This window comes from Scomber scombrus, chromosome 18 (assembly GCF_963691925.1).
Source record: "Scomber scombrus chromosome 18, fScoSco1.1, whole genome shotgun sequence".
Classification (NCBI taxonomy): Eukaryota; Metazoa; Chordata; class Actinopteri; order Scombriformes; family Scombridae; genus Scomber; species Scomber scombrus.
This window is the reverse complement of record NC_084987.1, coordinates 26,191,912-26,204,176: the sequence shown is the minus strand read 5'-3', so window position 1 is coordinate 26,204,176 and position 12,265 is coordinate 26,191,912. Positions and strand designations below refer to the sequence as shown.

At 40.6% G+C, this 12,265-nt stretch overlaps 1 protein-coding gene across 1 annotated transcript; it reads right to left on the bottom strand.

The window, feature by feature from the left end:
- Nucleotides 1-983: 983 nt before the first annotated feature.
- LOC133999464 (oxysterol-binding protein-related protein 7-like) lies at nucleotides 984-10,881 on the bottom strand. The gene is made up of 22 exons (XM_062438653.1): nucleotides 10,744-10,881; nucleotides 10,135-10,278; nucleotides 9,902-9,955; nucleotides 9,649-9,762; nucleotides 9,326-9,493; nucleotides 8,527-8,683; nucleotides 8,284-8,402; nucleotides 8,103-8,192; nucleotides 7,672-7,813; nucleotides 6,715-6,848; nucleotides 5,804-5,896; nucleotides 4,716-4,896; nucleotides 4,514-4,588; nucleotides 3,738-3,952; nucleotides 3,473-3,610; nucleotides 3,298-3,361; nucleotides 3,119-3,197; nucleotides 2,585-2,729; nucleotides 2,289-2,439; nucleotides 1,929-2,055; nucleotides 1,698-1,820; nucleotides 984-1,092 (listed from the first exon to the last, which is right to left on the bottom strand). Exons 1-22 carry the CDS (start codon nucleotides 10,879-10,881, stop codon nucleotides 984-986), a joined length of 2,760 nt encoding a protein of 919 aa, XP_062294637.1.
- Between the last annotated feature and the right edge of the window lie 1,384 nt (nucleotides 10,882-12,265).

The following is a 12,265-nucleotide window of genomic DNA, read 5'->3' as shown; positions in this document are numbered from 1 at the left end:
TGTTGATAACTAAACCTTTTATTTGAACCATTAAAAAGAACATGACTGGACTGGACAGTTGTCTCTTTTCCTTCTTAAAATCTATTGTTGAAACGTCAATAAAAAAATACTTCATTGCATCAACTGAGAGCATCAAGATCAAAGAGACACAATCCTCATCTTTTAACTCATTTTGGACATCAGCAACTTTGTAAAGGTGAGAGGAAGAAGGCTAGGCAGTGTATCACCAGTGTGCCACTATTAAACAACAGGAAATTATATGCACCGACCTAGTAAGACCCACTGAGAAAGAAAGCAGGACAGCACCGGTTCACCTGTACAAACATCCCCACAAGCCCTCCAGCGCTCTTCAGAATGACATTTTGCTATGAATTCAAAAAAATGAGATTTAAAATATTTATATAGACATCTTAAAACTCACAAAAGTAGAACACATAATCTGACATTCATCCCACAAATATAACATAGGACACTTTACATAACGAGGTCTAAATCCTGACCAAAAAAAACCAAACTGATGATTCTCACCTATAATTTTCTGTCGTAAAGGGTTAAAAATCTAAATTTTTTAAAAAAGGTAGGATTTACGTTTGAATCATGAATGATTATATTTAAGGTTTCCATTATATGAAGAAGGCAGAAGGCTGGAAAGGCATCCGGCTTTGTCTAAATCAGTCTACTTTTTGTTCCTTAGTGGCACCTCACCTCTACATGAAAAACAAAAAAAAAAGAGGTTCATGTATGCTTTCTAAATGGCCTTCTCCTCCACATCTGCAGTAATGGTAGCAGCAGACCTCTGGATCTCTGCTGATGAGTCACTACAGTATATTCATGCTTGATCGGACTGTTCGCAGCATTCATCAAGCGTACAATTCATGTTTTTTACTAAACAGAGAGCTGCATTGTTCCCCCGCATCTGATCAGTGCGTGTTTAACACCTGGCGAGTTTCATTCAGCTGCAGCATTAAGTGAGGTGCAGGGTTCTACCACAGGTCCAGGTTCTCCGTGTTGGCGAAGCCTGGGTCTTTACGGAGCTTCCAGTAGGTTCCGTTGGACAGCCACACTTCTCTGCCGGCTTCATCCAGAGATTTCCTGAGAATGAAAAACAAAACAAAACCGTTGCTGTCTAGAAACTGATTTTTTTTTCTTTGGACATTAAACATTTAGGGAGATATGCTTTTTAGCTTTCTTAATGAGATGAAGATTGATAACACTCATATCTGTGTGGTGTTAGTGAACTTTAGAGGTGTTTGTAGGTGGATATTGTCACTTTTGGACAGAGCCAGGCTAGCAGTGTCCAACTATTTACAGTCTTAATGCTAAGCTAAGCTAAGGTTACCAGCTGCTGGCTCAGGCTACGTACTTTGAGTAAGATTATAAAGATTGATACCACTCCTGTCTGTATTGTATTTCCTAAAATGTCCCAAACTGTTCTTTTAACATTTTAACAGAATTTAAAATCTGCTGTGACAAGGAATTTCATAATATTAGGTTTTTTCTTTAAGTTCATGAATTACATTTAGTTTGTCATAACTTAAGTCAAGGTTGAGAAAAATAACCATGACGATATCAGTTTGAAGGTTAATATTATTAGAGTTTATGATAGAAACCCTGTGTTATTTATCCAAAGCTTTCAAACTGTGGTTGTTTCTTATATATAAACAAGGCAATGTTATACTTTGCTTCCAAATGCTCACCTGAAGAACCTGGGGATGTGCTCCTCTCCTTTCTTAGCCATCTCCTTCCTCCTCTCCCTCTGCTTCTCCTCTACCTCGTCCTTCTTTTTATCTGCCTCTGCTAACTTTCCCTCCTCCAGGATTCTGATGGAGAGAGGAGTCACAGGAATTGAACAACATGGACGATGCAGTAAAGGGGGATTAAAAAAATATTTGAACAAATGTTGAAATAAAGATAAACCCTGTTTGTACCTCTGGTCTGGTCTGTAGCGCGTGTCTGTAGGTGGGAGGACGGTCTTCAGGTCAGGCGTCAATTCGTTTTGTTCTCTGGCATAACGAGAAAAGCCATAGAACTGCTGGTAGTCATCAGGCTGCACGTCTAAAAATAATAATAAAAGGAAATGATATCATACATGTTAAGACTTGGAACAATGGATGATGTGAACTTGAGGAATTCTAAGTGAAGAACTGCAGTATTACTGTTCAGTCGCCTGTATTTGTCAACCCTTGACCAAACTACAGTCAATCAGTTGAAAGTTTATACTGACTGTTAATTAGTCTGGGGTTTTCAGGACTTTTATTGTATTTCAACTGGAAAAGGAAGTTACTTACTGGGCTTCCAGATGCACTTTGGTGTAGACAGTGTATCACAGAAGATGCCCTCATGCCAGAGCCCTCCAAAACGATGGACTACCTCTCCAGCCCGGTCCAGAACCACACCCTGGACCTCGTTTTTACTGCTATCTGAGCTCCAGTACCGAGACTGATGAAAGAATCAGGGCGGTTAAAGAGGAAGACGACAAATGAAGTCCATGTGTGTTATTCTAACTTCTAACTGAACTAACAGCAGCAAATACAAACATTAGAGAGAAGAGTGTGTGTGTGTGTGTGTGTGTGTGTGTCCTAACCTTGACGAAGGTGATTTTGCAGGTACAGGTGTCGTTCTGTGTGTTCTTGATGACGACCTCGCCGTAGTGTTCCATTCTGCGCTGCTGACTCAGCACATTGTGAATACACGTCACAGCCTTGTTCCATTCATAGTGATCACCGTACCTAGACACACACAGCATTCAATTATATTAAACGTCTGAGTGGAATACAGTCGACAGTTGTCCGTTCAATACTGTTACTGCTGATACCTCATTGACGATTCTCATTCCACACAAATGTAGTTTACCATGGTAACAGTGAAATTCTTAGTCAAGTGATGAGTCTTTGATTTCAGAAAGATAGAAGCTGTCATGAAGCTATCTAACATTCGTTTTCATGAGTTTGAAACTGTCTCCAGATGACTTGTATAATAAGCACATGACTGCTACATACATGATATTGTACCAAGCTACAACAGGACAGTTGCTATTAATTGAAACTAGACATGACTATTGTAATGTAGCTTTATCTGCTGTACTGTGTGACTGCTGTTAAAGGATGCGGTGGCTTACTTGGGTAGGGTAACGTTGACCTGTCCACTAGAGAGGATCTCCACTGACTTCCCCCAAAACTTGTTCTTCCATCTCTGATCTGAGAGCAGACAGACAAAGTGCTATGTTTCACTCCACTCATACAGGTGGATCCATTACTCATGATGACTCTCTCTTACAAACACACACACTGCTCCTACCTTGCCAGAAAGTGAAGTTTTCTGATTCTGCGTGGCAGGCTGAGACGGGTGGGTGATGGCTGACCTGAAAGCATGACATCAAACACAGCGTTACAGTGTGTTCTAAAGCCAGATGTTGAGGTTAAGTTAGAATAGTGCGTTTCCTTCTCTGTCTTTATTAAACTGAGCTGGTTACCTGCTCGCTGACGTAGCGGAAGCCTCTGTCTTCTCTGTCGCTCTCGTACGTTTCTCCTAGAACAGGGTTGAAGGGTTTGTAGCGATACCTCCAGGATGCCCAGGCATATCCAGAGATGGAGAACACTGCCACATACACCTGGAAACATACACATTTCTCTAAAATGCAAGTACAGAGGACTCCTAGATGATGATGTTCAAAGCATTTCAGGAGGCTTGTGAATGATGCAACATGCTGGTTGGATATCTAGGTAAAGCAAACTCACCATTCTCTCATATGGATCGTCAATTGTGTTGGCTATGTCCAGCAGCTCGGAGTACTCCAGCTCTTCGCTGAGTCTCTGCAGCAAAGACACCGGCTCATTGAGAGCGACGGGCATGGAGACTCTGGATAGGTCCTTTCCAATGTTGTTGTACAGGATGGTCATGATGCCGATGTGGCTGTTGTCTGCTCCTGGGGCGGGGAGGACTGTGCGACGACCTGGATCACAGCAACACAAATCAGTACAAGTGCTTAGTGTGTCCATAGGAGTAAAATAGCATGACGTTAAATACATGGGAAAAACAGAAGCATGGAGCAATAAACAAAAGGCAAGTTTAAAGAGGTTTTCTCTTTCAGGCTGGGCACTGTATACCCTCTTAAAAAAAAGCCACATATATACTGTATATCAGCACACACTTTCATGCAATCGAGGGTGTACAAGGGACTTTTGCTTCCTGACTTTAGTCTTTCAAGCAGCAGGAAGGGAATAAAACAGCACAAATCCTGGAGAGAAGAGATGCCTGAAGGACAAACTCTGACAACAAATGTCTCTTCTCTTGCTGTTCTTAGGCAACCTGCAAGCTTCTATAACTTTTGACAGTTATAGTTAGAGGGAGACAAAGCTGTAAATTAGGGAAAGTAGTAAGTGTCGATGTAGTTTTATTAAGTTTTGTGAATCTTGCTCTTTATCTGGTCTAAAATGACTGAAATGTTGAGAGCAATCAAACTATACTTCACTCATTCACAAAATAAGTGAGTCCACAATAGTATAGGTGTTACCTGTGTCAGTAGGCACTGGGCTGGGTTGGTTAGAAGCGGTATTCAGACTGGCTCTGTAGTTAAGGGTAGCAGTGGCTGAGGAGGGGAGAGAGAGAGGGGAGAGTGAGCCATTCTTTCCTGTCAAAAGGTCTCTCTTTATTTTTGTTAGTCAGAATATGTTGGACTGATTCACTGGAGACAGGAGAGGTAGGTGGACATTTACCATGTCCCTCCTCAGGCTCTGAAGTGCTTGTGGTGGTGATGTCACTCAGCCCTGACTCATCCGACGCTTCAGCCTCAGATGATGTCTCGCACACAATCACCTCGCTGGCGTCGAAATACTCGGCCATGGACTCGGCCACTGAGGGTGTGCGGTGAATGTGGCGACTCGTAGATGGTGTCCTCTGTGAGAAGAGGATTAGTGGTTCAAACTTTGCTTTATCATTATCTTTTAAATGAAAAAAAAAAAAGGCGACAAGTATGTGGAGAGTCAGACACACAGGTGAGAAACATGCAAGAGAAAAAAAAAACCCCACACACACTCAATCAGACCTGGAGGTTCAGTCCCATTGGTGCCACCCACATTAATTATTCTGTCAGGCTCTTAGGTGCAAAACACATTTTAGTAGCTAACCTGAACCACACCAAACACATACTGTCATTCATTTGTATTTGCTTGTTGCATCATGAAAGAATCACTGTGTAAAGATGTGCTCTGCTGTCATAGCTTCTGTGAGAATCATGATTTACTCCTGAGTTTTAGACAAATTTCATATGAAAGATGAAAATGAATGTAAATGGCTGACAGTGACATAGAAAAAGATGGAAGGTGTGACTGCTACTGTGCATTACAGCCCAGTAGCAGATATTTTTGGACGATATTGACCTTTCACAGATATATTGGTATCAATGAATATGTTGTCCGATATGTGCCTTTTTTAAAAAGTTATATACGTCGCATTTAATGTATATTTGAGCCTTTTTCTTAATTCATATATATATATATATATCTCTTTCTATGTTATGTGTTATTTGTAATTATTAAATTCTAAGAAAACTTTACTGTTTCAGTGCACTGATGTCATTTTATACAATAAAGTTATTGACAAATGGTAAAAATATCATACCTTCTTAAAAAACTTAGTCAAAAGTGTTTTTAATGGATCAGTGTATATATTCTTTATATGTAAAATTATCGTCTGACATATCGGAATTGTTTTACTCCTCAATATATATTGGTACTGGCCCCAAAAATCAGTCGGAAGTCGGAAGAAACTGTCTTTCACACACACTTGCAGAGCGAGTACACACCTGGTCCGCACGGACAGTGCAGAAGGATTCCTCAGAAGAGTCAGAGGACAGGGAAAGCGAGTGGACTTTGGTCAGATGAGACTGTATGTCAAGCTGAACACACGTGCGTACAGATACACGCACATGCACAGACCAGCCATGCAAGACACATGAAGAGGGAACACAGAAGATCACAAAGAAATGGTCAGGACCTCATGCAGACTGCAGAGTAGAGGGGGGCTTCTCCATACAGACACTACAGGGGGAATGAACAGACTTGCTGACAGTAGAGTGTGTTTCTCACAGTGAGAATGCATAGCAACCACCAACAGCATAAATCCCAGACTCACATCAGCTGATAATGGTTGAAACAGACAGTTGCATGCAGCGTTGATAGAAAACAAGCAGGCAGCTCAGAAGAAAGCTCATGCAACACCAGACAAGAAGAGTTACTGAGAGCCATCAGTGTGACAGGAGGAATGAACAAACCCCCATACTGATGCGACTGCTCAGTTTCGGTATGTGACAAAAGTTGTCCTATTTGTGTGTGTGTGGTGAAAGAGGGAGAGAAAGACTTGTGAGGTGTGTTTCCTGAGGTGGAAACGGGCGGTGCCTGTGATAACTTGTGCCTGTCCTGCCTAAAAACAGCCCAAACCTGCTCAACAGTTTCACACAGAGAGCCAGGGCTTGGTCTCCATTGTTTCTGCAGGCAGATGCTAATATTTTGTGCCAATAATCTGTGTTTTAACTGTGAAACTCCTGGAGGAAGGTAAAGAATGGAGAGAGGAAAAAAACAGACTCTACAAAATCCATGTCAGTCTTTGATAGCGTCTGGTTTTCAGCTTCAAAAGAGATTGAGTTGTGTGCACGTGTCTGTATATACGAGGGTGTGTGAGGGTGTGTGAGGGTGTGTGTGTGTGTGTGTGTGTTACCTCAGACAGTGTGCTGCACAGTGTAGCGAGCTGATGTGAGGTGTTCTGCCTCATGTCTGGGCCGGTCCAGGCCTGCCTCAGTCTCTCTCTCTCCATGGTCAAAACATCATAAATGGACTTGAGAGAAGAATGAACTGCAACACATCACACAGAGGCACATTTCACTTAATGCACAGTACAGTACAGTATGATGTCACTTGAAATGAAAAGTAGGTCAACACAAATGTTGCAGAGTCAGGTGAAGCATTTGTAACTGTGGTCAAATTCATTTAATAATGTCCAAAAAAAAGTGACATTGTTAAATATATTTAGTCGACCATTAGTCAATGAGAAAAATCTTAGTTAGTTAGTTAGTTGCAGGAAAATTCATTCAGCAGCTACGCCTTGCCAAAATTAGGTCAAAACCTAGTATAAGTTATTCCTTTTAGTCCCACAATAGGGAAATTTACAATATTGCAGCAGCAAAGTGGACAGTAAAAAAGCATCAATAAAAAGAAAAATGAATAATAAACAAGAACAAAAGCAATAAAAAACAATAGCAGTAAAAATATAGTAAAAAAGTAATGTACAAAAGTAAATAAGTAATATTGATGTTGAGTGATACCTGAGTTTAAATTGTTATTGCACAGGTTTAAAGTGAGAATCAGAATAAATAAATAAATATATATATAGCACAGTTATAGTTGAACTGAAAGGAGAAGTAGACCTAAAACGCTGATATTACACAATAGTGAAGGTTAAAGTGGCTGAACTGTGTGTGAAACACTAGAGGACTATTATTTTGAAAATGTGGATACAGGAAGTGGCGAAACCTGGCGTTATGTATTTGATCAGTCGCTTTTGGTGGACCAATGGCGCAACTTCATCACTCAGCCAGTTTCTGTTGACATGTCTCATTAAAACCAAACTCCTATATAAATCTATAGAGAGATCAGTTGTTAGGTGTGAGGGTCGTACCTCTGTGGGAAACAGTGCAGATGTCCTGGTGGAGCTTCTTGGCCTCAGGTGAGGTGACCTGAGGGTTGGACAGCTGATTGTAGACGTAGTCTGGGATGGACTGAACTGAACCGCAGTTAGTGCTCAGGTGGCTGGAAGTGAACTGGAGGAGACAAGAAAAAGAGAGAGAGAGACAGAGAGAGAGAAAGAAAGAGAGAAAGACAGAGAGATTATGACCTTTTTCTATTTACTTTCATCTCTTCAATAGTAATGAACTTCACACATGGCTGAATGGACTGACTTTCAACTGAAATTCAAGGTCCGTGTGATTACAATTCACAGAACTCATTTACACAACAAAGTTAAGATGAAGAGGTTAACACTACAATAAAGATTCTCTGTGGTGAGCAGAATAATGATGAATTGTGTAAGAGTAATAAAGTCCCTCCTACTATTCCTCCCATGGCTTCAACACGGGACAAGGTCCTGGAGTGTCCGACTCCTTTCCCTATCCTCTTCTTAGGTTTCTCAAGGGAGAGATGCTGAAACAGAAAACAAGGTTAAAGCTTCTTTATTTCATCAGTTGTTTCAATGATAATTACACAAGTTTAGATATAAATTAAAAACACTGACCTGCATACTGATTCGCCTCTCCAGATCTACGTCTGTGACGGGTAGGCCTCCTTCCAGCCAATGGAGTCGCTGGATGAGCTGGGCCAGCTCTGTCATCTCTGCCTGACAGCGAGCCAGATCTGACGGAGTCATTCAAATAAAGACAGTGAAAAGTCAAGTCAACCCATGTTTTAATATATCATTTAATTTGTCTTAATATGTGCATGGATTATAAATAGGATGGAATACACATGTGGCTCTCACCATTGGAGGTTGCATCTATGTCGTGGGTCTGCTGCAGCCAAGCAGACACCTTGTTGGTCACTCCTAGAGGTGGAGGTGGATGTGATGCGACGGCTGGAGCGGGGGGGCTTACCATCTCTGGTTGATACACTGATGCTGAGCTGGCATAGTGAGACGGCTGGACAATCCAAGCACACCAGTCAGCAAAACAAGAAAAAATACATACATGTATTTTCTTCTGTTTCTATCACAATAAATAATAAGGGAATGTTTTGTTCATTTACTCAGTCGATCAACTGATTAGTATCAGTTTCAAGTATTCCTTGGGTAGTTCTGCTTAAAGAACTGAGTTGGTACGTTTCTTAACCAAAGTCACAGATGGATCTATTGAGAAACAATAGCTATTTAAAGCCCTGGTGTAAAGTATTTTTGCTGATGCAGTTTGAGTTTCTGTCTCTTTGTTTGTTCAACTAACAAAGTGCATCTGCAGCACTTCCTGTACAGGAGGGAAGGACTACCAGGAACTAAATCTAAACTAAAGTTATTCATACTGCAGACTAATTAGATAGTGATAATAAGTTTGTTTGTACAACAAAGATGCCACCTAAGCGCTCTAAAGTGTGGCTACACTACACATATGTTACGCCTTATAAAGGAAGTGCCCAAAACGTGTAATGGGTACAGAATGAAGTACTCAGTTGGTATCAGTATCACTTTAAGGGTACTTGGATTGGTACTGGTATTGGAAAATTCTAAACGATCCGAGCCCTAATGTGCAATGAATGTACATTAGTCAAGTCCAGCAGGAATGTCTACTGACCATGGTCCGGTTTTTCTGAGAGTAAGCGGACATAGCTGGCAGGGTGCTCTGACCCATGGAGAGAGCGTGAAGTACGCCGTGATGGACGCTCATGGCCTCGTTTTTCCTGTATACACGATGAGCGCACAGCTTGGTCAGCCATATGTAGAAGAGATCATGACTCTTTGTCTGCCGGAGAGGAGAGGAGGGGGGGGGAGAAAGAAAGAAAGAAAGAAAGAAAGATTGAAGAATGAGCACATGTTTGGATTCTCTCAGATAGTGAATTATGAGTTTCCAGTCATTGTTTTCTTCATATTTAAAGTTTTGCTAATGGCTCTGTGTACCTTGACATGGTAGAGGTTGTCTCCAGCGTCCATGTCAATGCGTCTGGACTTCTTGTTGATGGACATGACAGCCAGGCTGACATCCAGAGAGCCGTGCAGTTTTCCTCTCTGAATCTAAAACACAATAGCAGTGTTTGTGTTTTTAAAACGGAGCTGTCAGAGCAAACTGGAATCAGCTGAGATTATGGCTTTCATTATCACTGCTGTGTGTGACAGTGTAGTGTCAGCATCTGCATTGTTCTCAGTCACTTACATCTTGCTGAGACTTTGAGTACTTGAGAATTCCCTTCTCCAGCAGGAAGTATCTCTGAAAAAAGGACCAATCACAGTGAAGTGTTACAATGAAAACAAAGAAGATCCACTGGACAATGGAGTAGCATCATGCTGACTGGTTAGATGGTATATGAGTAGGTATGATTTACTGTAACAAAATGTGTATAAATACAGATGAAAAGTTATAAATAGTCCAGCCTGTGATGAACGGACCTTGTGCCAGCCTTTGAGCGGGTATTTCCTCCTCTTCATCAAGTAGCCCTCACAGATTCCTGGGATACTGAGGTCCAGAGAGGAGCCTTGAATTGCACACTGTTCCATTTGCTGCAAGTCGTCCATCACCTCCCAGTGACGAGACTAACAGAGAAAAAACACACATCAATTATCACAAAATACACCTAAATACTAAAAGACGGCCTCTATACCGTAAGAGTTGAGATGTTATTTCCACAATGACAACTTATGAGAGTCCATTTCTGCCAAGCACAGGGAAAAAACAAACAAACAAACAAAGGATGAAAAGTTATGAATGATCAAAATATACTAATAGTAAAAACTGTCCATTTTTTAAACTCATGAGTATTTTTATTTTTGTCATTCCTTGCTGGTGGGAATTGACTTTCATTAACTTAGGAGTCATTGATTGAAAATAATTAACATAGATGGGTATTGGCAAGTGTGTTCATACCATTTAAAGCCATCTTATGAACAGATTGTCAAAATAAATCTTGCATTTTTCTGTCCAAAGAGAAAAACTGTTTATCTGTATGTGGGTAAAATTCAGCACAGTTACTATTGAGTCTGATTTTTGTGTTTCTTTACCTGCTTTGAATGTTTGGAGGAGCCGGTGCTGCTGTTCCGGGAGTGACCCGGTTTGAACCCACTGGCTGGGGACTTCTCCAGGATGCTTATCATCGACTGGCTGCTACTAAGAGGAGGTGGACACACCTGGGGGTCCATTGTTGTAAGGTGTTGAGGAAAGCGTTCCATAGAGTGACAGGACCTTCAGGGCAGGATATGTCTCATGGCACACTGCTGCACTGCAGAGGTCAACAAACAGCAGTATGTTAGTACGATGATGGACAGATCACAACTATGTGGGACAATTTATTACATAGTGACAAACAGAAATCAAGTTCTAACTAATTTAATACCTTAAAACACATGTGAACAAATAGATAATCATAATCTCACTCTTAAGTCTACAAAAACACATGTAATGAAAATCACTATATATCCTGCAACAGAATTAATATAAAAAGCCTCAAAGTGCTCCAAATATCATATTGGTAGGGTCTTTTTTTTTTTCTTCTTAAAACTTTGCATTAATAGCCATGATTTTATTTTCATTACGTATAAAGTGGCTATATCCCACTATGTGAAGCATTTCTCTACATTGAATAAAAAGGTCCTCCTCATGATTTACAGCAACTGCCACCAGAAAATGGTAATGAGTATTTTAAATTCTTCTTATCTCCAAACACCATAACACTCAATACTGTCAATATCTGAAAACTACACCCCATATGAAGTCTTCAGACAAGGTCAGCAGCAAACATTGTTCTCAAGCTTGCTCTTCTTGTATTGGCTGAACAGTTAAACACACAGTACACAGTCACACAAGTGAATAAACTACCTTCAGCTTACATCAGAGGGGATGTGGGTCTAAAATTCATTAGAACAAACAGACAGAGGTATAATTAGGCTGAACCCAGAGTCAATGGATGACCCGATTCTTCCTGCTCCCTTCTCTCATTCAGCAGGTGAAAACAGCCCATAAAAGGAAGTGCTCATTGTTGAATTTCCAGTTTTAAAAGTTTCAAGAGGCCTGACCAGATTCTAAGGTTTTGTGCTGGTGTCTGGCAGCCATTGCCACATGATGTGTTCAGAGACGACTGGGATTTTTTTCTCCACTTTAGTTTAGGGTTGTTGCTGCCGTCTTGACCAGAACATCAACTGGGTGCTCGTTTTTGTTTTTGATAATGGGTGATCATTTCAAACTATATTATCATGTGTCTGGAAAAAAAACATTTCTAAAATAATCACAAATAAATAAATTAGCTTCATCTTCCAGTATCCAGAAACCACACCTAGGAATAAAACTGACATGCAGCCCTGAATGATAATTGAACATGTCAACATCTACGAATGCAATGATTCATATGTAAAAACACTAGAGATTTTTCCTATAATGTTCATATCGTCTTTACTGCTTTCCCTTTTAATATCTAAGTGAACTAGGCAATTGCAGCCGATCCTAAATATGTTGTTACATTATCACTATATATTCTTAAGATAGATATATTGGAGGAGCTTGAATGACAACAGCACAACAACAAGCAAT

Coding starts and splice junctions, on each gene's coding strand:
- LOC133999464 (XM_062438653.1), bottom strand. CDS start 10,881: ATGGACCCCCAGGTGTGTCCACCTCCTCTTAGTAGCAGCCAGTCGATG. Junction 6,849..7,671: donor CTGCACTGTTTCCCACAGAG/GTACGACCCTCA, acceptor GATGTGTTGCAG/TTCATTCTTCTCTCAAGTCC. Junction 3,362..3,472: donor TCCGCTACGTCAGCGAGCAG/GTAACCAGCTCA, acceptor TCATGCTTTCAG/GTCAGCCATCACCCACCCGT.